At 36.2% G+C, this 27,476-nt stretch overlaps 2 protein-coding genes across 2 annotated transcripts; both read right to left on the bottom strand.

Annotated features, from left to right (window-relative positions):
• Positions 1-1,288: 1,288 nt before the first annotated feature.
• mfsd8l1 (major facilitator superfamily domain containing 8-like 1) lies at positions 1,289-21,713 on the bottom strand. The gene is made up of 12 exons (XM_089117823.1): positions 21,289-21,713; positions 17,157-17,342; positions 17,017-17,079; positions 16,816-16,935; positions 14,369-14,448; positions 13,998-14,295; positions 12,169-12,242; positions 10,892-11,105; positions 10,684-10,806; positions 7,182-7,312; positions 7,004-7,087; positions 1,289-3,061 (listed from the first exon to the last, which is right to left on the bottom strand). The coding sequence occupies exons 1-11, from the start codon at positions 21,362-21,364 to the stop codon at positions 7,007-7,009; spliced, it is 1,446 nt and encodes a 481-aa protein (XP_088973949.1). The 5' UTR covers positions 21,365-21,713; the 3' UTR covers positions 1,289-3,061; positions 7,004-7,006.
• Positions 21,714-23,605: 1,892 nt separating this feature from the next.
• polr2h (RNA polymerase II, I and III subunit H) lies at positions 23,606-27,275 on the bottom strand. Its single transcript, XM_039649720.2, has 6 exons — positions 27,135-27,275; positions 26,872-26,971; positions 25,947-26,030; positions 24,494-24,587; positions 24,260-24,343; positions 23,606-24,152 (listed from the first exon to the last, which is right to left on the bottom strand). The coding sequence occupies exons 2-6, from the start codon at positions 26,942-26,944 to the stop codon at positions 24,035-24,037; spliced, it is 453 nt and encodes a 150-aa protein (XP_039505654.1). The 5' UTR covers positions 26,945-26,971; positions 27,135-27,275; the 3' UTR covers positions 23,606-24,034.
• Positions 27,276-27,476: the final 201 nt, after the last annotated feature.

Genomic DNA, 27,476 nt, shown 5'->3' with positions numbered 1-27,476 from the left:
AAGCGACTCGCAATGCGTAACGGTTTCTTCACACAGAAACACAGCGCCACCTGTTGCTGGGCTGGAAAATCATAAAGAGCGCTTTGAAAGTATTACTTTTTATATAATAATTACATTATTACAGAGCAACAGACTATATATATATATATATATATATATATATTTCTTCATTATTTGATCATTCTTTTATGGATGAAAACAGAAATCTTTCATGTAAAAATATAACATTTTCTTTTAATATTGTAACTTTTTTTCTGATACTTTCATTAGAGCCCTGTGTAATTTTCATATAACAGCAAAAATTCAGCATTTAAATGTTCTTCAGCTTAAGCCTCATGTAAAAATGCATAATAATATTTGTTATTGAATAAATTTTTCATATTATATTTTGCATGATTAGGAGAACTCATTTGTAATTGTGAATAAAGCTTAATAATAAGAAATATAAATATCAATGCAATATTATTGTAGCTCCAGCTCCAAAATAATAATTTTTTCTTATATCCATATTTTCCAATAAATACCTAAACATTCTTAATGTCTTGACTCATTTTGCTTATCAACTAGGCTAAATGTATCTTGATTCATGTCTTGTTTTACTAAAAATGTATCAAAATTGAATAAGTTCCAGGCTTAAAACATAAAAAAATTAGAATTATTTTTTATTATTTTATTATTTTTTGCCTGCATTGGCAGATAAACTCACTCAATTTTATTTTTCAGAAAATCAGACATAATATCTGTAGTCATTTAGCATCTGAAGTAGCTTTCTCGATTTAGGAGGTTTAAAAATTTGTACTGGAAAACGAGACAAAAATATTGAGAAAGAAAATCTTTTTTTTTTTTTTTTGCAGTAAACTTAAAATTTGCATTTTATCCAATGATGTACAACAAAATCTGCAATTAATATTTAATTAATTCCTGGAAATAACAAATTGCGAGATTCTGAAAAATGTCAAACATTTTGACAAAATTAAGATTTCTTGAGAACATGCCCCAAATCTTGCTGGAAAACATCTGGTTATTTTTTCAGTTCAAATTTTCATTTAAAATTATTTTGCCTTCATTATAATTTATAATGAAAATAAATAGAAATATGCAACAATAACAACAAAAAATACATGTTTAGATACTGATTATATACAGTTTTTTTTCTAATTAATATTTTTAACCAAAATGTGATATTATATAAAAGGAGCATTCTTATTTTTATAAAGATAAAGAAAATAGAAAGAAATTGAGATTTGGAACAGAACTGAATCATCCAAATGTATCCATCCTGGCAACATTTTTCCAAGGTCAGTTTATTAAGAGGTGTGGGGTAAAAATAGGTTTCATGGGAGAAAGATAACATAAAACAAAAGAAAAGACATCAAATCCTCAGAGAGAGGAGTCAAACATTGCATTTTATGGCTGACACAGACTCCGTTAAGTCCGGCATGGAAATGTTTAAGAAGCTATTTTATTTTATTTATTTTTTAATTTAATTTTATTTTCAATTAAAGAGCATTGTGTCTCTAGGATAAAAAAAAAAATATTTTGTATTAATGAACCCCTGTCAAATAAAAATCTGACAAAATAAATTGTGACCAATGTAAATTAATCAAAAGTTTAAAACACAAGACATATAATTGCACTAAAAACTAAATTAATACACATAAAAAATAAATAAATATGGTTGGTTCCACATAAAGCTATATATCTGGCCACACACTTAATTAGTGCAAATTCATGAAAAACATTATGACACATATATTAAATGTGTTAAAACAACAATTATATTCATTCTATGTTTGTGAATGACAAAATATGAAAAAACAAATCAAAAACTATAATGTCATTCTTATAAACATGAATTGACAGATTATTAATGTCGTTGCATAGTGATCATCATTGCAATTTCACTAACAAATACTGGCATTTTACAATCAGCTAAAGCAAATGAGAAAAAAGAGATGTATTAAATGATCATGGATTCAGAAATACCACAATATTTCTCATTCTTAAAGGTTTCTGATGTTTTGTTCTGGGTTAAGGGTGTCCTCTAGTGTACGGTTGGTGTAATGCTGTATTCTACACAGTTGAACAGGCTATTAACATCTATTTAATATTTTATCAACACAAACATAATGAAATGTTTAAGTTTTTATTTATCTGAATACAGTACAATGAGTATGTCCCTATTAAACACTGATGCATTTTAAAGGGATATTAAAAAAAATATATAATAATTAAAATTTCTAATAAATTTTAATTTTGTGCTTTCACTGGTTTCTTTATTTTAGTAATATTTTATATATTTTGATAATCCAGGATCATGAATAGTATATATATATATATATATATATATATGCTTAAATGAGAAATATTCTGATTTTGAATCCTGTAACATTCAACCCCAAAACATTTCAGATGTAACAGAGTTTCAAAAATATTTTTGAGAAAGAAATGTAATGAGGTTATTATTTCTTCTTCAATTATAATCTACATAATATGGTAGTTTAGGCCTGAGGTGTTAAAATATGACGTTTGAAAGTAGCAGAAGTCTTATCAAATGAGAAAAAAAAGGAAATTAATGCTATCTAAAATTGACCCATGACCCAATTCATCATTTCAAAAACATATTAGTAATAATATATTTTTTTCAATCATCAATCAGCAGCTCCAAAATCTATAACCCTAAACTTAATGCATAAATCTCTTTATTACTATAAAATCATCATGAAACACATGGATGTTCCCTCTGAATGTGCCCTGTTCATTCTTAATCATAAAACATTTGATCTACTGCAATTTCCACAGGAAATATAGTAGAAATGTAGATGTATAAAGTCTTTGTCTTGATCAGACTCTGCATAGAGCAGAGATGAAGACCCTCCTCGCTTCCCGTAGTCATGTTGTTCTTACCCGACTCCTGAAGGCTGCATTCACCGCCACTTACTTTTGTTCGTGCAGTAAATGCAGATTCTCTTCAGTAGTCACCGGTGAATCAACCCTTGACCGCTTCCAAAAGATTTATTGGAGTTCAATAAACAGCTTGCTCACCAACAGCGGCACACACCTAGAAACAAATTAATTATTTATTTATTTAAGGCTGATGGTCCTTTATGGGCTCTATGCACGGCGGTATTTCCGGTGAAGGTGTAAGGATGCTCGATAACTTCCGCCGATCATAGAGTCCAATGCAAAACCGAGAATTTATATTGAATTTTATACTCCATATATAAACTAAAGAAACGTTAGTCACAAAAACAGATAAAACAGACACCCCTCGTTGTGTTTATGCTTCTTTTTAAAATTATATTAAATAAACATAACTATATATAAAATTACATCTAAACGTATGAAAGTTTCGTTTCAAAGACGGGGACAGTAAATTTTGAAGTCTCCGCCATAATCCCGTTTTCCTCGGTTTTCCTCCGCTTTAATCTCCACAACCGGAAACAGACGAGCATCCTTGCGTCAAATGCGGAACTTATGCGTGCATATAGCCCATTAAGACAGACCGATATATCGGCAGGCCGATATTATCGGCCGATATTAGGCATTTTCCAAACTATCGGTATCGTCAGTTATAATGGCCGATAAATGAATATTTCAAAAATAAAATAAAAACGGACGAAACACGCTTGAACCATGTCATGAGTGTTGGAGTTGTATAGTTTGTCCACCAGAGGGCACTCTACACAGTTCATGTTGGTAACACTCATTGGCCCTCATTTATCATTGTTGCGTAGAAACGGGCGTATATTTTGGCGTAATATTATGCTTACGCTCCTCTCACCGCCTGATTTATGAAGATGTGCGTACCTTTGAAATCCAGGTGTACGCAATGCCTGCCCTTGATAAATCCCGTGGCCGAAAACGATCGTCATTAGAATAACACGCCCCTAAATATTCAAGTCTCCGCTCCCCCCACGCCCTCATTTTACGCCATGGACACACGGAAGACGGCAAAGAAGAGAAACTTCTCCGACGTGGAGCCGAAATGACCTATCACAATGCATTATTTTACAGCACGTCTTTTGAAATTAGCATTCAATTTCGAATCACGTCACATGTATAATAGTGATGATGATGATGTGATGTGAAGTACCATTCATTCACATTAATAATTGCAAGACAATTTGTAATATTCTTATTATTAGGCCTATATGATTTGTATTAATGACGCTTATTGTTATTTAGAAGAAGGATGTCGTTATTATTATTTGTATTATTATTATTATTTAAAAGAAGAAGAATGTAGCTATTTTTTATTATTTTGTCAGTCTGAATTATTTTTTTGGTCAATAAAAGCCTTTTATTACCGAACCGTGTCCGTGCGCACCTGTCGGGATAATCCTGAAACGGCAGGGTAAAGTCCACAGGCTCGCAACTGAAGGAATACATATGCTTACAAATCAAATGCTTTTTTTTAAAGTCACACAAATTAAACATTGAAGTCCACGTTGCACAAAAATAAACACCAAAGTTTATAATTACCATGTTGTTGTTTTTTTTTTACAGTGGGCCATAATCATATCTTTTCAGTGCGTTAAGTGGTGTTAGGAATTTTTCTCCGCATTTCCTCACTAACGTGCGCACACCACCTCCTGAGCTGGTGTAGGATTTGAGCGTGCCGTACGCCAACGTCCATATTGATAAATCTCAAAGTCACCGTGGTTTTGGGTGTACGCAAGGTGTACGCTGGAAATTTGGTGTACGCACTTTTGATAAATGAGGGCCATTGAGTTGGTCACGACACATACATTGCTTGAATAACAATTATTAATTAACGATTTAGCGATGTCAGAGTCTGGAATCATCGTTTCAAACAATGTAGGACTGGCGTCTTGTCACCGTGTGGAGAACCCAGAGCACCTCCGCTTTTAGTGTTGGCTCTGACCCAAAGCAAAATCCAAATCAGCAAAATCTGATCCAAAATTCAGATTTTTTAAGCCAAGTATCGCTAAACTTCCACTTCCCCATAGCTGAATAAGATCAGTTTTGTGTCTGCCTGTGGTATCTGTGATACGCGCCAATATCATGAAACCTCAAAACTGATTGGCTATTGCATGTTGGTCTATTTTGTAGGGGTGTGCAAAAAAATCGATTCACATTTGAATCGCGATTCAATCTTTACCGATTCAGAATCGATTCATAGAATTCCAAAAATCGATTCATATATATAGGCTATATTTTTTAATGGCGTGCAGGGGTGGAGTGGCAATCGGGTGAGTCGAGACTTTTACCGGTGGTCCGGTAGTGTTTCTATGGTTTCGAGGTTGTGAGGGCCGGTCTGATAAATAGTTATTGCAAGTTCTTGCCGCCCGCTGGTCAAACTGTGCAGCCACTCTGCTCAATCCGTAAATAAATGCATCGATCCGCAGATCTTATGTTTGAGTTCTGTAGATCTTTTGCCAAGCGTGTCAGAGGTTACGGGTTCTAAACCGCACTCGTATAGTTTTTTCTCTCTCTCATCAAAACCGAATATGTTCATCACGTTTGTGTGCATTTTATTTTGTGATTTCACCGGAGTCTCCACAACGGCGATAGATTGAAGCGTGCGTCCGAGAGAAGACTGCGCGAGCCACAGAGAACACTGTATCCATGACACTGATCGCAGCGGACACGAGCGCTCAGCTTGATTTCAAAAACAACAGGTCTCTTATTTAATAGCGACCTAAATGAATGCTCTGCTAGTTAACTGGAGATACCCGCAAATTACGCGCCTATGAACGACTTCACTGGATCTAAACAAATCAATCTAACCATAGATGTTACCAGTAGCGGTGGCTTTTTTAAATCTATTTAAAATATTTTCGCAAGGGTTCTATGAAATTAGTATATATTTTTAGGAAATTCAATGTGCCCAGTCGAGTTCACATTTCAACAGTCAACCTGATAGCTGAAGTAGGCCTACTCCTTAAACCACATTTAGCATAATTGTTTGTTTGATCTGACTACAGCACTTTAAAGCTAAATGTAAAAGCTTTTTATTTAAGTTTTATTTTAAACTTGAATTAAATGTATTTAAAAGCTGGCCAAAGCTTGGCACTTTGCACTTTTTAGTTGCAAAAGTTTTTTGTATGAAGACATATATATATATATATATATATATATATATATAAGTAATATCAAACTTTTCTTTTAAATTATGTCTACTGCAATCAATCACATAGGAAAAAGCATTTCAAAAAGCAAATCGTTTTTTGAATCGAGAATCGTTTTTGAATCGAAAATCGATTTTGAATCGAATCTCGAGACAAAAAAATCGGTATCGAATCGAATCGTGACATTTTCTGAATCGTGCACCCCTACTATTTTGTAGCCATAATAGTGCGAATTATATTTGAACAAGAAAAATAAAAGAACTACAACCATGGAATAAAAAAATAAAATAAAAAAACATTCCAAAGCGCTGCGGGAGCATTTCAATGGGATTTACATGGACGTATAAAAAAAAATTAAGACGCGTTTAAAATGATTTAGGACCTAGAACACAATACTTTAGCAATGGTTTTTAAATTTTAGACTTTTTAAGACCCCGCGGGAACCCTGAAGGAAGTATCTGCGTCTTCCCTTCGTGTAAACGGGCCTAAGTCATGTAAGCAAGGTAACCTTTTAGGCCCCAGAATGTGTCTGTGACATTTCTCCTCAAAATACCCCACAGATCATTTACTACACCATTCCCAAAATGCCCCTTTTTGGGTGGAAGCAAAAACACACCGTTTCCATGTGTGTATCTTGAAAAGCAAATGAGCTGCTGCTCCCCTCCCCCTTTCCAGGAGTGGGCGGAGCCTTTACAACGAATGCTTCAGATACTCCAGACAACAACAAAACAGAAGAAACAACACGGTTGTTTCCACAGAATTCCACTGCGATGCTTTTCCATTATTTTCAATGGAAACATGCGCTAGACGGACCTTTGGTTTTTTTCTCCCATTTCGTGGCCATTCACACATCTATGCATCTAAAAAATGTGAGAAGCGGGCAGTCGAAAGCTCAAGGTGTGGCGTACCTGTCAGTCTTCAGATTCAGCGTCTGTCGGACTGTCCACCGTTACAGGCTCCACCAGACGCTCATACGACACCACCATCATGATCTGTCAATCATTCACAAGCAGTTAGCGTTTAGCTGTCTTAATCGTGTGTCTTCACACTCTCATGTGTGCACTAGATTCTCCAAACAAGACTCACGGTGAGCAGGACAAGCAGACCCATCATCACCCCCATCATCACATAGAGGTTAGAGGTCAGGCCGCCGGCCCAGAGAGGACCGAGGATGGTGGCCAGTCCTCCGACAGAGCGGCGGATCCCCTGGCTGAATCCTGAGAACAAACAAACAAGCCCTTCGTCTAAGCAAACATCGACTAGACAACCAGAAAAACTAGAAAAGTTTGTCTAGATGAACTTTGCTTGACAAAGCCTTGCCTAAAAGTTTAAAGGGGTGGTTTAATGCCCTTTTCTCAAGATGTAAAACTAGTCTCAAATGTCCCTAGAATGCATATGTGACGTTTTAGCACAATACCCCACAGATATTTTTTTTAGTGCTGTCAAACGATTAAAATATTTAATCGCGATTAATCGCATTAATGTCATAGTTAACTCGCGATTAATTGCAAATAATCGCACATTTTTATCTATTCTAAATGTCACTTGATTTCTTTGTCACATTATTATTTTTTCTCATTTTAATGCTCTTATCAACATGGAAAAGTGGATCGGCTTGCTTTGTGCAAATGTTTTTTTATTGAAAACAACATTGCCATATACTGTGTTCAAACACTTGGAGCAAATAATCTGTCACACAATGTAACACTGTCCATCAATAAAAGGGTGAAAGAAACACTGAAAAGGTCCTGATATTGACAAGGGGGCGGAGAATTCGCATCAGCTCTGTGTGTGTGCTTGGCCATCATCAAGTGCTGTTTTAGACTGGGCGTGCTGTGATGATGATAGCTCAGTTCACAACGACAAAACACACAGATCACTTTGGTCTTGTCAGTTTAACCATTTGGCAAATTTAGGGCCCTATAATTTCCGCGATCACGGAATCGTGAACGGAATCGCGGAATTGGCCAATTAACGCGGAATCCAACATGACATCATGACTTTTGCGTAAACATATACGCCACTTTCGAGTCAGGTGGCGTGTTATCTCCACGCATTTTGTGCTATCCGCGTGTGTCCGCGTGTATGCGTATATGTCTACGCCATTAACGTCCGCGTCATTCCACGTGTCTGTACACGCAGTCAAATCTCCAGTCATAAATGCCATTAACCCCAGTTGACGGTCAAGTTAAGGGATGGGGTTGAGGTAAGTCATATCTTTTTTTTACCTAGGACGGAAAGGGAACAGTCATAAATGCCATTAACCCCAGTGATGGTTAGGTTTAGGGACGGGGTTGAGGTAAGTCATATATTTATATAACGTTAAGTCAACGGCGTTCATAAACACCCTGAAAGGCGATTATGCGTCTTGATAGCACGCCAAAAATGGAAATACGAATTGGCGTGTCATACACACGCTACTTCATGAGATCAGTCTGCGGAATCTAGTGTTAATACGGAATTTCGCAGAATTTTACATATTTGGAATAAAATTCGTTTTTTTTGTGTGGGAGAAGAACGTATGTCTGGGGAAAATGCAGAGAGACGGGGAAGCAAATCTGGGCGACACAACCCCTCCCGTCATTTCAGCTCATGACGGCATCAAAACAACAGCCGTATTTCCACTGAAAGCATGGCGAAGCGGCTCTCCACGGCTCTGCTTTCGTCGGCGAAAAAGTTAAGAAACTCGTCGCACACACGCAAACACAAAGTCCCCTCCGTCCACGTCTGTCTATGATGTGCCGGACCGAGTGTGTGCCCGAGTCGAGAGCGCGCGAGAGAGACGAGACAGCACGCTCAACAGTGCGCGTGAGAGAAACCGAGTGTGTCCGAGAGCGCGCTCGACAGAAGCTGCATCCCAATGTGCAAACTATGCCAGAAATAGTATTGACAGTAATGTCACATACTATTTAGGATGGATAGTATGCACATTACGACGCAGCTAGAGTGTGACTTTTATTTTAACTTATATAAACTAATATAATTTATTTTACAGGACATTTTAAAGCTCATAACCATATTTTGTTGTTACTTAAAGTACTTAGAGTGCAGTGCTATGTTGCATCATGCAGTATTTGTCATTTTAAGAGTAAATGCCTATTTTAATTGTGTACATTTTAATCATTAACATTAAAAGCTCTTTTTACAAGTAAAATAACAGTAAAAAAAACTGAATTCCCAAAAATTAAAACGTAAAAAACGGAATTTGCAAAAATTAAAACGGAAAAAACGGAATTTGGGAAAAAATATAACAGAATTTGGGAAAAAATAAAACGGATTTTATAGGGCCCTACAAATTTTTAAAGTAAACTTTCCATTCAGAATCTAATTGGCATCCATTTCAGCGTCTCGCGCTCGCCATCCACTCAAAACTTAACGTTAACCAACTATTTGGCCGGCTCGCAAGCCCAAACGAGTGTGTGCGGCGTGCCTGTTGTTTTGTTTACGGTCTAGATCCGCTTGCGCTTTGGTCAACAAAGCACTCGCGCGGCACAAGCCAATGAAATGAATGGGTTTCATAGCACAGTGCAAAAAAACTACAAAGTTTGCTAGGGCAAAAAGGCTGTTAATCGCGCAATAAAAAAAATTGACGTCGTTAAAATGGGTTTGCGTTAAAGCAGTTAATAACGTGTTTAACTGACAGCCCAAATTTTTTTTATATCATGTTAAAATTGTCACTTTTTGAGGGTGAGCAAAAACGCGCCATTTGTGTGTGTGTCCCTTTAAATGCAAATGAGCTGCTGCTCCCAGCACAGAAGGCCAGTGTGTGTGTGTGTGTATGTGAGTGTGTGCTCGTGTTAGCAGCTCCGATTACCTCACGCAGACACCCACTGAAAATTTCAAAAACTTTTAGCCTTTTAGCCCAAAGATGGAGAGACGTAAGAAGAAGTGACAACATGTTGAATGTAATAGGACATTTCTGAATGTTTAGTTGATGAATTTATGTTGCTGATGTGGAGTTAAAGGGTTAGTTCGGTATTTTACAACTAAAGCCCTGTTTTAAGATCATTTATGATGAAATAGAACGGTTAAGACTGAAATTTGGACAAATGGGTTAGGGTTAGGGTTAGCTTAACCCTGTCCCGAGTTTTCGGTTTCTGTGTTAGCACCCCCCAACCTACAAAATGGTTGTATATGTACCAAGTCAAGTCAATGGAGTGTAAAATACCAAGCTAACCCTTTAACCATCTTCTTGATTAGCATATTCTGTCAATCAATAAATCGCGTTCTGGGGGCGGGGTTTATGTAAGTTTTAGGGTTAGTGATGTCACTAACCCGGGAGGAAGCTTGTGTAGTCCCTACCAGCCGTTTGCTGTAGTCCTTAAAAAGCCATTTCTGTAAAAGCAAATATCTCCCTTTGCTTTGAACTGTGAGCGTCGTAACCTTGCAGATGTTGTTTATGCTCAAACAGCAACATTACACACTAACAAAAGTTAGAAAAGTGAAATCATAATCAACCACCCCTTTAAAAAAAAGCCAGAGCGCTTCACTAACAGAAGATGGAGGCCACTAATAGTGATCATTTCAGAATTCAATGCATTGTAATGCGTTTCGTTTCACTTCATTTTTTTTTTTACCACTAACTGACCTTGCGTCTTCTGTGATGTAATTTTGGAGAAGAGCGAGACCTGGGCAACGGCCACAAAAGGAAGGCCCAGGACCTGAAGGAAAACACCAATGATGAACTCCGCCAGCTGCCACGCAAATCCACCTAAACCAAAGAAACGTGTGTGAGCCGTGTGGGATTTCCCAGCTTCTGAGCGCAACATGCGAGACGGCGTGCTCCTTTTCCTCACCCTGAGGATTGGCCAGGAAGATCAGGCACCAGACGCAGGAGATGTTGCAGAGGATGAGGCCGACGGCCAGCACGACTCGCTCCGCCACACGCTTGCTCAGCCAGCGCACGAACACGAAGCCCGCGATCACCTCCACGCCACATATGCAGTACATGATGCTGTTCTCCAGCTCGCCGAAGTTAAAGAACTTTTGCGTCAGAGGAGTCACCATAGTCTAGAGGGACAACGGTGAACTTACTAACAGCCACGGATAAATAAAAGCTATAAATGCCTGAATTAACCATTGAAATGAGGTGACTAATTTGATGCAAAATAGTAATTGAAATTGAATTTAAAGGAGTAGTTCACTTTAAAAAAAAACTTTTGCTGATAATTTACTCACCCCCATGTCATCCAAGATGTCCATGTCTTTCTTTCTTCAGTGGAAAAGAAATTAAGGTTTTTGATGAAAACATTCCAGGATTTTTCTCCATATAATGGACTTCAATGGGAACCAAATGGTTCAAGGTCCAAATGAGAGTTTCAGTGCAAACTACAAACTGTTCAAAGGGCTTTAAAGGATTCCAGACGATGAATAAGGGTCTTATCAAGCGAAACGATTGGTCATTTCAAACATAAATAATAAAGTTTAAGTTTTATAAGCTCAAATGGTCGCCTTGCTCTGTTCTGTGATGCGCATTCGTGACTCTCATATTCGAACTCGTTCATCAAAGTGAACAAATCTTTTTTTCGAGTCATTTGGTTGATTCAACGAACGACATGAACAAATTGACTCGGAAAAAGATTTGTTCATTTTCATGAACGAGTTCGAATATGAGAGTCACGAATGCGCATCACAGAACAGAGCAAGGTGAGCATTTGAGCTTATAAAACTTAAACTTTGTTATTTATTTTTTAAATGAGCGATCGTTTCGCTTGATAAGACCCTTATTCATCGTCTGGAATCGTTTAAAGCCCTTTGAACAGTTTGCAGTTTGCACTGAAACTGTCTTTTGGACCTTGAACCGTTTGGTCCCCTTTGAAGTCCATTATATGGAGAAAAATCATCAAAAACCTTAATTTCTTTTCGACTGAAGAAAGAAAGACATGCACATCTTGGATGACATGGGGGTGAGTAAATTATGATCATGATCCTGTCATGATTTTAATTCAATTCAAATCCAAATCCATTCAAATTTCAGCTCAACATTCTGTGGAATGTGTGGCAAACTCAATTGGAATTCAAATCAAATAAAATTCAATCAATTCAAATTCAAAATTGTGAAGTGTGCGTGTACCTCTAGAGCGGTCTGATTAAACAGTGTGATAAACTGAGCTGCCAACAGCACAACCACCTCCTCTCTGATGAACTCTGGAAGTTAAGATGACACACAACACACACATGTAAACGAAACCAAGATGATTCATATACAGAAATGTAGAGTACAATAAACTGGATTTTATTATACAGTTGGTAAACTATGAATCTGGAAGCCTAGTTTGACATTTTAATTCATATAACGTGAGATTCAAACTAATGAGCATTAAGTGTGTTTTTCTACAGCACCACACAAACATCTAACAAGCTAAGATCTTTCTCCTTTAAGTAAAGCAGTTTTGAAAGTCTAATAAAATAATTCTACAGTAATCCTATTAGCATACCAAATCAAAATAAAGCAATACATATATTTAGTATTTTAAACTGCAATTGGCTGATAAAATTCAATAAATTCCACTAAATTCATAAATGTCTCCATTTCAATTCAGCTAGAATCAAATTAAAATGGATTAAAATTCCAATTAAAAATTCTATGGAGAAGAATGCTGCATTTTCGGTGGAAACTTCAATTTAAATTCTAAATCAAATCAATTTAAATCGATTCAAATTCCAATACAACATTTTATGGAATGTGTGGCAAATTCAATTTCAATTCCAATTAACCACTTCAACTCTGCAGCATATTTTGAATTTTTTAGACGATTATATCTGAATTTAAAAGAGCGTCCTGCCCACATACATTGGAGTAAATGGATAAAAATGGTCCCATTTTACAGAAAACACTCTAAATCTTAACACAGTGGTGGAATATTGCATATATTTTATTGTATTTATTCACAATTTTTTGATAAACACATAAAATCTCATTTTTTATACTTTTTTTTCTTTTGAAAATCTGCAACTTTGATCCTGTTTTGTCTGTCTCTTCTGAAAGTTTCTTTCGATTCCACTAGGTGGCAGTAAACAGGGGAATTTTTTTTTTTTTTGATAACTCATTGAAAAAAATAGTTATTGATATTTATCAATAAACTCAATTTTGGATTGCTAAAAAAAATTGGGCATTCCTGAATTTAAAATGGTGTCCTACACACATACATTGGAGTAAATGAATGAAAATGGTCTCATTTGATAAAAAAAAAACCACTCTAAATTTTAACACAGTGGTGGAATATTCCATATATCTTATTGTCTTTATTCACAATTTTAGGATAAAAAGTCAGATTTATATTATATTTATATTATAATTTAGGATCTGTTTGGTGTATTTCCCTTCAGAATGTTTCTTTTGTAGCTGTAAACAGGGGCAAAACGATTTTTTTTTTGGATAACTCGTTCTAAAAACGTTATTGATATTTATCTAAAAGGAGTCACTGGTGTCTCCAAATGTACTTTTGAAGTCTCCATTTTGGATTGCTAAAAGAATTGGGCATACCTGACTTTAAAATGGTGTCCTACACACATACATTGGAGTAAGTGGATGAAAATGGTCTCATTTGATTTAAAAAAACAAACAAAAAAACACTCTAAATTTTAAATTCCCATTTAAAAAAATCCTCCATAATAGAATGTTTAATATAAATTTTATAGGTCACACAAGCTAAAAAGAACTTAAACGTCATTAGAAATCAAAATGAACATTTGTTGTTTTATGGAATATTGCTGTATTTATTTGTTTGCTGCATTTGTTCTTGTTCATGTGCTGTTTTCCTGGGATATACGTCACAAAAGGGAAGAAAAGACTCGCGCAACTTCCATTTCATGCCGACTTTAGGACAGACAAACTAATTGACTAGTTCAAATTAAGGTTAATTTTTTTCAGATTTTGAGAATATGCATTTTTGCGTTCACCTCGGCTGGCACTGAAGTTCTTAAGGGGACTGGAGCTGACGTCCTCCGGTGGAGGGGAAGCACAAGTCACTTCTCCATTGGCCACTGAAGAGGCTCTGGACTGGACGCTGGTGACCGTCCCGTACGACCCGGTGAGCTCGTTGGGCCCAACCAAAGGCTTGGCCTCTTCGCTGTCCTCCTCCTCCAGGTCGCCCCGCACCTCTCCGTTCCTCTGACGCCTGTCGTCTTCAGGAGTGAAGTCCCAGTACATGAACAGCACTACGAACTGAAGGAGGATCCACAGCAGACACATGAAGAGCTGAAAAACACAACAGATCCGTCAGGGGGATGTGTGCGCAAACGCGCTCAGCGATGAAGCTTCAGTCTCTCACCCCTGGGGACGTGAATTTGTTCACTGTGAAAGGCCCGACCTGGAAGTCACAGAGCCGGAGAAAGATGTTGAACGCGGGACCTAGAAGACAAAAGTCAGCATGCGGAAAACACTAAATTAACACCATTGAGCATCCTTTTACTCATTCCCGCAGATTTATAGGCCATATAAAAACTGTATAATGGGTCCGTGCGTCAGGTCTTAAAGTGACAGTAGCCTAATATACCGACGGCCAAATTATGAGATGCTATTAAAAATATCTATATATTATAGTTAGTAGTTATAGTGGTAATTATTCCCCTATGGGATCGGTGTCCAAACTGTGGGCAGTGAAATTCCTAAGTGACTTTGGAAAACTACTAGCCACAGTGGCTGGTGAGCAAAAAAGTTAATATCAATTTTCTTAAACATAAATGCATGTGTGTGTATCTATACAAAATAATGAAACACAGTACACACACATATATTATAAACGTAAACATAAATGTAAACACAAACTTTTATTTTGGAACGGTATTAGAACTACACCAGGGTGAGTAAATTATGATTTAATTGTCAATTTAGGGTGAACTATCCCTTTAACTGTGTGTTTTGAGTTCCTACGGTAACGCCGCCGGCCCCAGCGGACGGCGAACTACACCACTGAAAAGCTTTGGAAGAGTAGAACAAATGGTGGAGAGATTAGATCTCTTCTTTTTCTGCTTGCGTCTCCAGCCACAGCAAGCGCATTGACCAGCCGACGATATGCCATCATGGAATTTTCTGGCTGTATGTGAATGAGCGGAGTGTGGGAAAACGGCCACAATATTTAATTATACATTTTAATTGCATTAACTGTCCTAATAACGTTAGAAAATCATGAAAATCCAAAAAATTAAATGACAATTTTTCATTATAAAATCATTTATTTTATTAAAAGTTAAGAATTCAGGTTTGTTTATCAGTACCATAGCAACGCTAACTTCCGCTGGAACCGCCTTTCGCAAGAGTTACATTTTTCGAACGCATCAGGATGACCAACTGACACGACTTTTTCTGCACCGCACTCGGTCGGACCCGTTTCGGACCCATTCGCACGCGGTCTGCGAATCGCCAAAGGAAATGAATGACTTCCGGCCGTTTCGAAGCTGTATCAGAGCTGATTTCAACTGCCAGTGTGAAGGCGGCGTATGGGGCAATACATTTCCGACACACGCCGGAGGTGTTCGACCAATCACAACCAACGCACTGGGTCAGCTGGCCAATCACAGCACTGAGCTTTTCAAAAGGAGGGGCTTTGAATAAATCAGCGCGTTTCAGACAGGCTGGGAATAGAGGTGCTGCAATAATGTACAGTATGTGAAAAACAAATTAGCAGTAAAGGCATAGTTCACTTTGAAATTAATTTTTGATATGTTTTATCTTACCTCAAGGGCATCCAAGAAGTAGGCGTCTTTGTTTCCACAGTATTTTCAATTTTGATATTTTTAGGTCAAACCGTTCTTGTCTGTCAGTCATATAATGGAGGTCTATGGTCACCACCTCAAAGAGCATGCATAGAGAAGTCCAGATTAAACATGATTTAATGACTCGTAAATGTAAGTACACATTGATGGCCTAAGACACGAAACGAGCGGTTTGTGTGAGAAAACGAACAGTATTTATATCGTTTTTACCTCTTGTAACCACAGCCACGTCCAAGAGATCTGAGGGCGAGGGCGATTCGGTCTGCGCAAGCACCAGAAAGCGCCAGAAGTGATCTCTTGCGCGGTTGCGGGGGGGAAAAAAAAATTAACGACGTCTGTTGATATATCGAAATCGTCTTCCATTGCGATTTCCTGTATATCTAAATATGTTTAGATCTTCGCAGTGAAAAATAAAACTTCCGAAATCTTTGTATAAAGAATGAGTGACGTAGACGCGCAAGCGATCACTTCCGGCGCATGCGCAGACCGAAGCGCCCGTGCCGTCAGAACAGTTGGACATAGCTGTGATTACAAGAGGTAAAAACGATATAAATACTGTTGGTTTTCTCACACAAACCGCTCGTTTCGTGTCTTAGGCCATCAATGTGTACTTACATTTACGAGTCATTAAATCATGTTTAATCTGGACTTCTCTGTGCATGCTCTTTGAGGTGGTGACCATAGACCTCCATTATATGACTGACAGACAAGAACGGTTTAACCTGAAAATATCAAAATTGAAAATACTGTGGAAACAAAGACACCTACATCTTGGATGCCCTTGAGGTAAGATAAAACATACCAAACAAGTTAATTTTTAAAGTCAACTATCCCTTTAAAGCATGTAAGCCTATTCTATTCTACACCCAATAAATTAAATAATAGCATCATACCCCTTTTTTGTGTTCAGCAGAATAGTTGCTGAGTCTAAAAGGGTCTCGACTATGTTCATTGCACAACTCTAATTCCCATGTTTGGTTGTTAATGGTTGTTTTGCACCTACCAATAAGAAGCCCCGCCTGACGGCAGGCCATGACGGCAGCGAACACGGTCGAGCGGTCCTCAGGGGCCGTGTTTCGAGTCAAGAAGCCAAAGATAGAGGATCCAGCACCAGTGCCGATACCTAGGACAGCAGAAGCCAGTTTCATTACTAAAGCATCACACACACACACACACGCTTAAAGAAATTAGACTGAAACTTCACCTGCAACTAGACGACTGCCGAGCAATAACCATTTGGAATATCCCATAAAATACAAGAAATTACCTAAAGACAGACAGAACAAGAAGTTACCCACAAGCCACTGATGTTGCAAGCGTGGTGTCCATTAGGTTCGGGCTTACCGACAATCTCAAAGACATTGGCGAACAGGATGATCTTCTTGGTGCCGAGCGTGCGGTCGGACCACAGGCCGAACAGAGGCCCGGCGAGGAGCCCGCTGAAGCTGAACGCTGATAGGCTGAGGCCAAGGAAGTACGGCGGCGCACTCAGCGTCTGCAGATACCGCCATATCGTGGGCAAGATCACAGCTGGAATTAAAACATGTGCATGTGAATATTACTGGTACATCTGATATGATATCATCTTATTGTCTTTAAAGCTAGTCAGAGCTTAGTAATTTATACCAGTTTATTAATACAGAATCTTCTGTGACTCACTATAATGAAAAATCGGAAGAATCTCTGAAGACAAAGAGCGATTCTGAGACAAGAATGTCCGAAAACGTCTCTTATACAAGAAACAAGTGTATTAGAAACAAGTAACAATCCAGTCACGGCTATTAGCAACATCACGTTATATGTTTGTGTTGAATGTGACAGTATCCTTATTATTATATGGAGTCAAGAAGAAGGGCGGTTTACAATAGGCATTTTCCAGACTACTGAAACATTTAGCAACATTTATTTTATATAAGGAATCCAGATAAAATAGCACACTAATAATAAAGAACATCTTTTTTCTTTAAACCATAGCAATATGAATAGTTTAATTTAATGAATGTTTAACCAGGTCGGCACTTTGGAGTCCCATAAACTTAACAAGTAATATTATGTTAAATTCACATTAACTTAACAAGTACTATATGTTAATATTACGGTAAATTCCAATTAACGTCACAATTATATGTTAATATTACGTTAAATTCCCATTAACTTAACAAGTATATGTTAATATTAAATTCCCATTAACTTAACAAGTATATGTTAATATTACGTTAAATTCCCATTAACTTAACAAGTATGTTAATATTACGTTAAATTCACATTAACTTAACAAGTATGTTAATATTACGTTAAATTCACATTAACTTAACAAGTATGTTATTACGTTAAATTCTCATTAACTTAACATGTATATGTTAATATTACGATAAATTCCCATTAACTTAACAAGTATATGTTAATATTAATGGAGAAGGCATTTTCTGCCGAAATTAAATAAATAAATTAAACGATAAAAATTAAAAATAAAACAAGTTTAACCATTTCATTACAGAAAATGGTACGCAGAATATGTGACAAAATTGATAATGAAATTAAATGATTTCATTTTCATTTTCATGGTGATAGTGCATCATCCCTGTCAAATTGAAAAATAAAATGCAATTGGTGATTTCACGTTTCATTTTCACTACAATCTCGAGACAAGACTGCCAATATTAAAATGAAAAGGCAAAAGTGAAAAGAAACTGCAAACAGTTTTCACAAAGCTTTTTTATTAACATTCATGCTATAATAGTGACAGAAATCAAATTCAAATGTAAAGTTTAGTTTTAAATTTTAATCATTTTATTTCCTCTTTTATTTCACAGTTTTGATTTTCGTTTTCATTTTCAAAGACAACCTGTATGCAAATTATATGTTAATGAGTGGGTGTGGTTCGCAACGCCGTTGCGTGGAGGAGGGAAAATGTCGATTATGACCAGTATAGCAGCAGAGTTAAACCAGCTTGCAAATATTTCGGGTGATGATGACTTCATTTTGCTTCGAGTTGAATCTATCTTAGACACACTTGGGCACTTGCAGCCGTCACAAACTCCGAGGTTGTGCAGTGCCTTCAGGCAGTAAATTGTCCGGGGAGTCTCGTTTAATGTAGGCCTACATTAAATTACAAATAAAGTGCACAATATATATTTTACATGAAAAACGCTTTGCTGACTTTTACGATGTTACTACTAAACGTGGAAATGTAACTTAACCAGTCCGTGAAAACTGAAAAGGGTCCATTTTAAATATAACGTTACGTGCAACAAGGTGAAAGCTGTTCGCTTCAGTTCTGTTACCTCATATGATGCTCTTTCATCCTCCGTCTGATGGTTCTCTCGCTCGCTCCGAATAAGTTTGCTACCTCTTGAGCAGTAAAACCATTTAGAAGATACATCCTTAGCGTTTCTAATGGGATGTCATACCTTGGACGACCCGGGCCGACGAGACTCCCCGGACAATTTACTGCCTGAAGGCACTGCACAACCTCACCTAGATTATTACCAACTAGATGATCGACATCGGAGTTTGTGACGGCTGCAAAGTGCCCAAGTGTGTCTAAGATAGATTCAACTCGAAGCGAAATGAAGTCATCATCATCCGAAATATTTGCAAGCTGGTTTAACTCTGCTGCTATACTGGTCATAACCGACATTTTCCCTCCTCCACGCAACGGCGTTGCGAACCACACCCACTCATTAACATATAATTTGCATACAGGTTGTCTTTGAAAATGAAAACGAAAATCAAAACTGTTAAATAAAAGAGGAAATAAAATGATTAAAATTTAAAACTAAACTTTACAATTGAATTTGATTTCTGTCACTATTATAGCGTGAATGTTAATAAAAAAGCTTTGTGAAAACTGTATTTGCAGTTTCTTTTCACTTTTGCCTTTTCATTTTAATATTGGCAGTCTTGTCTCGAGATTGTAGTGAAAATGAAACGTGAAATCACCAATTGCATTTTATTTTTCAATTTGACAGGGATGATGCACTATCACCTTGAAAATGAAAATGAAATCATTTAATTTCATTATCAATTTTGTCACATATTCTGCGTACCATTTTCTTTAATGAAATGGTTAAACTTGTTTTATTTTTAATTTTTATCGTTTAATTTATTTATTTAATTTCGGCAGAAAATGCCTTCCATATATTATAGCGTGAATGTTAATAAAAAAGCTTTGTGAAAACTGTATTTGCAGTTTCTTTTCACTTTTGCCTTTTCATTTTAATATTGGCAGTCTTGTCTCGAGATTGTAGTGAAAATGAAACGTGAAATCACCAATTGCATTTTATTTTTCAATTTGACAGGGATGATGCACTATCACCTTGAAAATGAAAATGAAATCATTTAATTTCATTATCAATTTTGTCACATATTCTGCGTACCATTTTCTGTAATGAAATGGTTAAACTTGTTTTATTTTTAATTTTTATCGTTTAATTTATTTATTTAATTTCGGCAGAAAATGCCTTCCATACTTAAAAAATCAAATGAAGATTCAATATATCAATTTAATAATTCACACATAAAAATGTATATAAATAAATCACTTTTAAATGGACAAATTAATAGACATTTATAAAGTTGTTTATTTAATTAGTGTTTTTAAATGTATTGCATGAAAAATGGGCGAAAGGTGATTGGTTGCTCCCACGTGTGTACTGTCCAATGGCATTTTTTTAACTCGATTGACAAATGGATAAAGAAAAGCAGTTGGTAAACCGAAAAAGAAAAGCGTTTGGCAAATAGATAGAGAAATGGTTTGACAAATGCTTTAAAAAGGTGATTTAACATGTGCCTTTAAAATCACTTATTTAAGTATGTTTTTATTGTTTTATTAATCTACGTTTTAAAACATGAATTAAATAAACAATTTTAAATGCGTCTATTTATTTATACATTTAATTTTGATTTATTTATTTATTGTTTTATGGTTTTATTGCAATACATTTAAAACACTAATTAAATAAACAACTTTATAAATGTCTATTAATTTGTCAATTTAAAAGTGATTTATTTATATACATTTTTATGTGTGAATTATTAAATTGATATATTGAATCTTCATTTGATTTTTAAGTGGCACTCCTGGTCCTCCATACATGCATGGCAAATGCCATTTAAATCAATTCGCTTTCCAATTCTTCGTTCTCTTCGTGTGGTAAATTATTATTTCAATTCAAATCGATTCATTCAAATTCTCATGATACATTTTGCCAAATTATTATTTGATAAATTTATATGTATCCATTTATTTTGATATAAGGAATTTCAATTGTTAGATATGATATGGTACCATAATATCAACATTTTCCATAGTAATGTCATGCTAGTGTGGAGTAACTTACCAGTAGCTTGAAATATATCTTAATATTAATGACAATAACTGATTTACTGGGCTACTAGCGTCTGATACCATCAATGCAGAGTTAAAGTGCTGATACTGTAATTCTCCCATGTAAACACTTCTCACTGAACTTACCGTACTCGATGCCGCTCAGTAAGAAGATCAGTCCAATCGTGAAGAAGGTCAGTCTCCTCTTGCGTCTATAGTCCATGTTACCCTCTTAACACGATTTATAACTTTTCGCAGCGACTTTGACTCATTTTATCATCGCGTCCCGCTGCACATAATGATCAGGACACTGCGACCAATTACTTCAGTCCAGGGACAGCGCTGCACACTGCATACTAGCGACTAGAGAAGAGCATACTTCAGCACGGAAGATCACCCACACAGGCTGACCCGGCCACCGCGAGCCTCGCTGAGATGTAAATCAGAGAATAACTCTCATAAGTCAACATAATATCGTATTTCAGTTATGATACCGTGCATTATTCGACGGCAGTGATTTTAACAACCGTCGCCGCGGTGACAGATGCACCGTCATCCTGGCGTCACTTCCGGTTGTTACCATTAGTTCCACCTACTGCCAAATTATCTAGAAAGGTTTACACACCCGATTAACAGCCCGAATCTCACTTTTCTTTTTTAAATTTATTAAAATTACATTTAACAAATTATAATACGTATAAAAAGTTGTATATATATATATATATATATATATATATATATATATATATATATATATAGATGTTGTATACATAGACTCACCTAAAGGATTATTAGGAACACCAAACTAATACTGTGTTTGACGCCCTTTCGCCTTCAGAACTGCCTTAATTCTACGTGGCATTGATTCAACAAGGTGCTGAAAGCATTCTTTAGTAATGTTGGCCCATATTGATAGGATAGCATCTTGCAGTTGATGGAGATTTGTGGGATGTACAACCAGGGCACGAAGCTCCCGTTCCACCACATCCCAAAGATGCTCTATTGGGTTGAGATCTGGTGACTGTGGGGCCATTTTAGTACAGTCAACTCATTGTCATGTTCAAGAAACCCATTTGAAATGATTCGAGCTTTGTGACATGGTGCATTATCCTGCTGGAAGTAGCCATCAGAGGATGGGGACATGGTGGCCATAAAGGGATGGACATGGTCAGAAACAATGCTCAGGGAGGCCGTGGCATTTAAACGATGACCAATTGGCACTAAGGGGCCTAAAGAGTGCCAAGAAAACATCCCTCACACCATTACACCACCACCACCAGCCTGCACAGTGGTAACAAGGCATGATGGATCCATGTTCTCATTCTGTTTACGCCAAATTCTGACTCTACCATCTGAATGTCTCAACAGAATTCGAGACTCATCAGACCAGGCAACATTTTTCCAGTCTTCAACTGTCCAATTTTGGTGAGCTCTTGCACATTGTAGCCTCTTTTTCCTATTTGTAGTGGAGATGAGTGGTACCCGGTGGGGTCTTCTGCTGTTGTAGCCCATCCACCTCAAGGTTATGCGTGTTGTGGCTTGTAATAGAAAATGTATTTTCTTTGTATATCTTGAAACATATATCTGATTGAGAGGTTTGTGAAGTTGCAAGATGCATCATCATCTCCTATGTAAATAGTTCAATAGTGTCCGCTTTGCAAAGAGGTCAATAGGACAGTACAAAAAGACAGAATGGTCTGTCTTTCTTAGCAATAGATAACTTTGAGTGCATCAAGAGCAAGACATGTTTGGTTAGGTGTTGTTTCTTTCCTTAGTCCAAAGATAAGACGAGGAGGAGGTACATCTAGGAGGTTGATCTTTTGGGTATATAAACTCTGTAAAATGAGAAGACATTTGCCCTACTCATATCAGACTCTGTCTGTGTGTGAACTGCCTTTCTTGCAAGAAATAAATACTAACACTTATAACTTTCGAGATCTTCATTTGCTCTTCAACTGTTGTTTAATGTGTTGATAAAAGAATTTCCACAACAGGCTTCACAAATGCTTTGCTGCATACCTCGGTTGTAACGAGTGGTTATTTCAGTCAAAGTTGCTCTTCTATCAGCTTGAATCAGTCGACCCATTCTCCTCTGACCTCTAGCATCAACAAGGCATTTTCGCCCACAGGACTGCCGCATACTGGATGTTTTTCCCTTTTCACACCATTCTTTGTAAACCCTCGAAATGGTTGTGCGTGAAAATCCCAGTTTTTTTTTTTTTTATAATTATATTGAATTAAATATATATAATTTATTTTAATATTATTGTTTAATTTGTTAAATGTCTATAGCTAGACAATAACAAATAAGGGTTTTAAAGTGTATTTTGACATTGATTGTTGATCAAAAATCTCCTTTCAAAAAAATATTTCAAACTATTTTCTCTTTTTTGCCAGTCAAGACAACGTCGGGTTAAATATTTCATCCAGCCCCTCTTCTGTCTTATGATTTCCATTACAGGTCTCTCAGTGCAAACTGTCACACACTGACGCTTTTATTTCCTTTAAATTACATTAAACTGCATTCTGTGTTGGGACGTCATTTTTTGCTGTCGCTTAAATTCTCAAGGCCCAGGATGCAGCATTTTAAACTTTTTTCAGACAATTTCTCATTTACTGATAAACAGTTTAAAAGAAAACAAAGGTACAAAATGTTACATGTATCTAAATGTGATTCAAAAGGGATTGGATTAAAACGTTTGGCCAACACATGCAATGAGAAAAAGTTTTGAACATATAATCTAAATGCTTTCCATGTAAATTCCCACGGTTTCCAGCAATATCAGTGTCTCATCAAAAGAACGTCATATTAAAAAAGAAAAGAAAAAGAGAGGTCTCCTCGGTCCTGAAAAGTGAGAGTCCACGGGGATCAGCAGATGCGACGGGAAACCCTTCAGAAAGCAAGTTTCTTCATCAGCAGATAAACCCGGGAGTCCACCTCGAATCCATGCAAGTTATTGGCATCTCCCTGCAGCCGCATCAGCAGGCCTCCGTAAGACACGTACGCCGATCTGTGCACACATTCACACACCTTTTTATTCATTTACTGCAGTCACAATGAGACATTTCCCATTAAAACGAGCATTTCATGAATGTCGAAAAGCTTGGACGCACTCACAGTCGTGTGGCCGCTTCTGTGGAGGTCTCATCGCCTTCGATCCTATAAACCTTTCCATACATGACATAATCAAACTGATCAGCCCTGCAAAGGAACAACAATCACCAGATATTATCGTTAAAACTTGAGGTAAGCTAAAACATATCAAAAATTAATTTCAAAGTGAACTCTCTTTAAGCTGCAATTTAGCCCTGTGATCTGTGATTTTAGTAACATATTTGATATCATAACCACCTAGACGGTCTGTCGTCTTGAGGGTTGTATTCTCCGTCATCCGGCGTCCCGTCCTCATACAGTGTGCTGGCGATCACCAACCTGAACTTGTCACCTGAGAGAACAGGGTGCGTATATATTAGGGGTGTAACGTGTCAAATCACTCACAGTTCGGTTTGTATCACGGTTTCGGTACGGTTCAAATATCCAAACTACACCAATAACATCATCGATAAATACAATAGAACAAAGACACAAATAAAATAAAGTGTTTTTCTGGCAGGACCAACATTAGTTTTCAAGGTCCTGGTGCTTTTACCAACCCAGAAAATGTGAAAGGGACAAACAGTAAGTTAGTTTTGGTAAGGCATGTCAAAAAATAAGCTGATCAGATTTTGCTCCCCTTCTGATGTAGGAAAGAGATCTTATTATAATATTTCCGGCACGTTTCCAAAGCAAACCCGATGAATAAGGGTCTTATCTAGCGAAACGATCAGTAATTTCAAAAATAAATAAAAAACGTAAAGTTTTATAAGCACAAATGCATCACAGAACAGAGCAAGGCGAGCATTTGTGCTTATAAAAATTAAACTTTGTTATTTATTTTTTAAATGAGCGATCTTTTCGCTTGATAAGACCCTTATTCATCGTCTGGAGTCGTTTAAAGCCCTTTGAACAGTTGAAGTTTGCACTGAAACTCTCATTTGGACCTTGAACCGTTTGGTTCCCATTGAAGCTCATTATATGGAGAAAAATGCTGGAATGTTTTCATCAAAAACCTTAATTTCTTTTCAACTGAAGAAAGAAAGACATGCACATCTTGGATGACATGGGGGTGAGTAAATTATCAGCAAAAGTGTGTTTTTTTTTTTTGTTTGTTTTTTTAAATTGAACTACTCCTTTAAGGTGTGCTGGGATATTTACCAGGATGGGCATGTTGACATCATTTTTGTGTAAATTTGTCCATCCAAATTTGTCCAAGCACAAAACTTGAAAGAGAAGTCAATATCTGTGCGCTGTCTGGGATGTGCGAGTTATGACAGCCACTGTGTAAATGATTATTTTTCATAATAGTTGGTGTAGAAAATTATCTTTATAATTATATTTAGAAGTTAATGCAAAACCTGCCGTAGGTGCAATTTAAAGTACCTTTCTAAAATTAAATAGCAACTGAATTAATAATTTGGGCTCTGTTGTTAATTGTAAACTTTACTATTATAGTAATGTGTAATTAAGGGCTCCCTATGGAGTTTACAGCATTAGCAAAGATTAAAAAAAAATTATCTTTAAGAAAATTTTAATTATAATATAATTTAATTAAACACAGAGACACATAGTTTAATAATAAAAAATTTAAAAAATACCAAGATACGTACCGAACCATCATGTTTGTGTACTTTACACCCACATATACACACACATATTATATATATATATATATATATATATATATATTTGAACATCAATGACTTACCGAGATCGACAGGATAAATCTGGATGTTCACATCAAGAATCAGGTCCATTTTGAAAGACTCACTTTCACAGTGAAGACGAGATACTAGCAACAAAAAAACAAATATGAATTTTTAATATTTCGATGTTATAGATTGCCAGTGTATTTGGACAACATTGAGTTTAATTAAAAAAGTAACTTTTTAGACATTCTTCAGTAACTTTGCAAAGACATCAACTAGCAGTCGTATTAGTAGAGTATTAGTTTCAGGTTACGTGTAAGTAGTCTACTAATACTCTAACGAGAGTTAGCGGACATGTATTTGCAAAGTTAGAGTGTCTAAAATAGACCATCGAAATAAAGTGACACCAAATATTGTTCTGGCCTTGAAGGTGTTTTGTAGTGGATATAGCATAGAGCTGAGCAAAATATGTTTTTATTTAGTTATTAAAGTAGCATTTACATTAAAATAAATTAGGTAAAAAGTTAAATATTTAAATTTTCTTGTTATTTGTTTGTACTTAATTTTAAACTTTTTGTTATAATATTGAAAAGCTCAGTATCAATTATGAATTTAGCATTTACATATGAGAGTATTTACATTAATTACATTAACTAAACTATATTTTTTGCTTATTAAATATTTTTTAATGTTTACACTCAATGTCAAAAGTTTGGAATAATTAAGATTTTTTATGTTAGTGAAAAAAGTATCTTCTGCTTACCAAAGTTGCATTTATTTGCTCAAACAATATGGTTAAAACAGTCATATTGTGAAATATTACTCCATAAGGATATATATTGGACTATTACAAAAATAAATTAAAAAAAACTTGATTATGCCAAACTTTTGCCCACCAGTGTAAAGTAAATACTAATTAACTAAATTAGACCGAAAGAAAAATAGTATTTCTTAAAGTAGTAAACATTAACTTCATATTCTCACCTCTGTCAAACTTTTTTCCATCCGGATCAATATCCTTCACATCAAAGATGTCCTCAAACAGAATCCCAGCCATCTGTCCTCAAACTGGCGAGGTATTATCCTGGTCAAACAAAATAAGGAGGGCAAAATTTAACACGTGACTCTGTAAAATATGAATGAATATCGAACGTTATTTCATAAAGATTCACACTATCACTGTCGTTAGCATCAAGTACATTATACATAGCGTTTTAAATAAACGCTTTTCTGCAAATATGACATACTTTCTCCAGATATAGGGTGCGTGATATCGTTCCAGCTAAAAATGTGAGAGAACAACTGCATAAATAAACAACTCTCTCCTCATTCATACGAATATGAAACATGCCGCGAAACAATGTGCTTCACCTCCGGCCACGTGACTTACTTTACTACTGCATCCGGTTCATGGCGCGAATTTACTACGATTAAATATATAATTTTACTTTGCTCTCAAATATAAATATTCCACCGCCGTAGTAAATTACACACTAGCAGTAAAAAAAAAAAAAAAAAACATAAATAAGAATATATAAATATAATGAAACATAAAATAATAATAAAAAATAATAATAATTCTAATATTG

This window comes from Pimephales promelas, chromosome 2 (genome assembly GCF_988280905.1).
Source record: "Pimephales promelas chromosome 2, fPimPro1.hap1.1, whole genome shotgun sequence".
Classification (NCBI taxonomy): Eukaryota; Metazoa; Chordata; class Actinopteri; order Cypriniformes; family Leuciscidae; genus Pimephales; species Pimephales promelas.
This window is presented reverse-complemented; position numbering and strand designations above follow the sequence as displayed.

Bases quoted from the DNA above. Each gene is read 5' to 3' on its own strand.
- mfsd8l1 (XM_089117823.1), bottom strand. From the start codon at position 21,364: ATGGACTATAGACGCAAGAGGAGACTGACCTTCTTCACGATTGGACTG. The intron at 17,080-17,156 runs GTAAGCCCGAAC...GTCTGTCTTTAG, and splicing joins CAATGTCTTTGAGATTGTCG to GTAATTTCTTGTATTTTATG. The intron at 11,106-12,168 runs GTACACGCACAC...TTGTCCCTCTAG, and splicing joins TTAATCAGACCGCTCTAGAG to ACTATGGTGACTCCTCTGAC.
- polr2h (XM_039649720.2), bottom strand. From the start codon at position 26,944: ATGGCTGGGATTCTGTTTGAGGACATCTTTGATGTGAAGGATATTGAT. The intron at 24,588-25,946 runs GTAAGTCATTGA...CTGTTCTCTCAG, and splicing joins GATTTATCCTGTCGATCTCG to GTGACAAGTTCAGGTTGGTG. The intron at 24,344-24,493 runs GTGGTTATGATA...GTTCCTTTGCAG, and splicing joins CAAGACGACAGACCGTCTAG to GGCTGATCAGTTTGATTATG.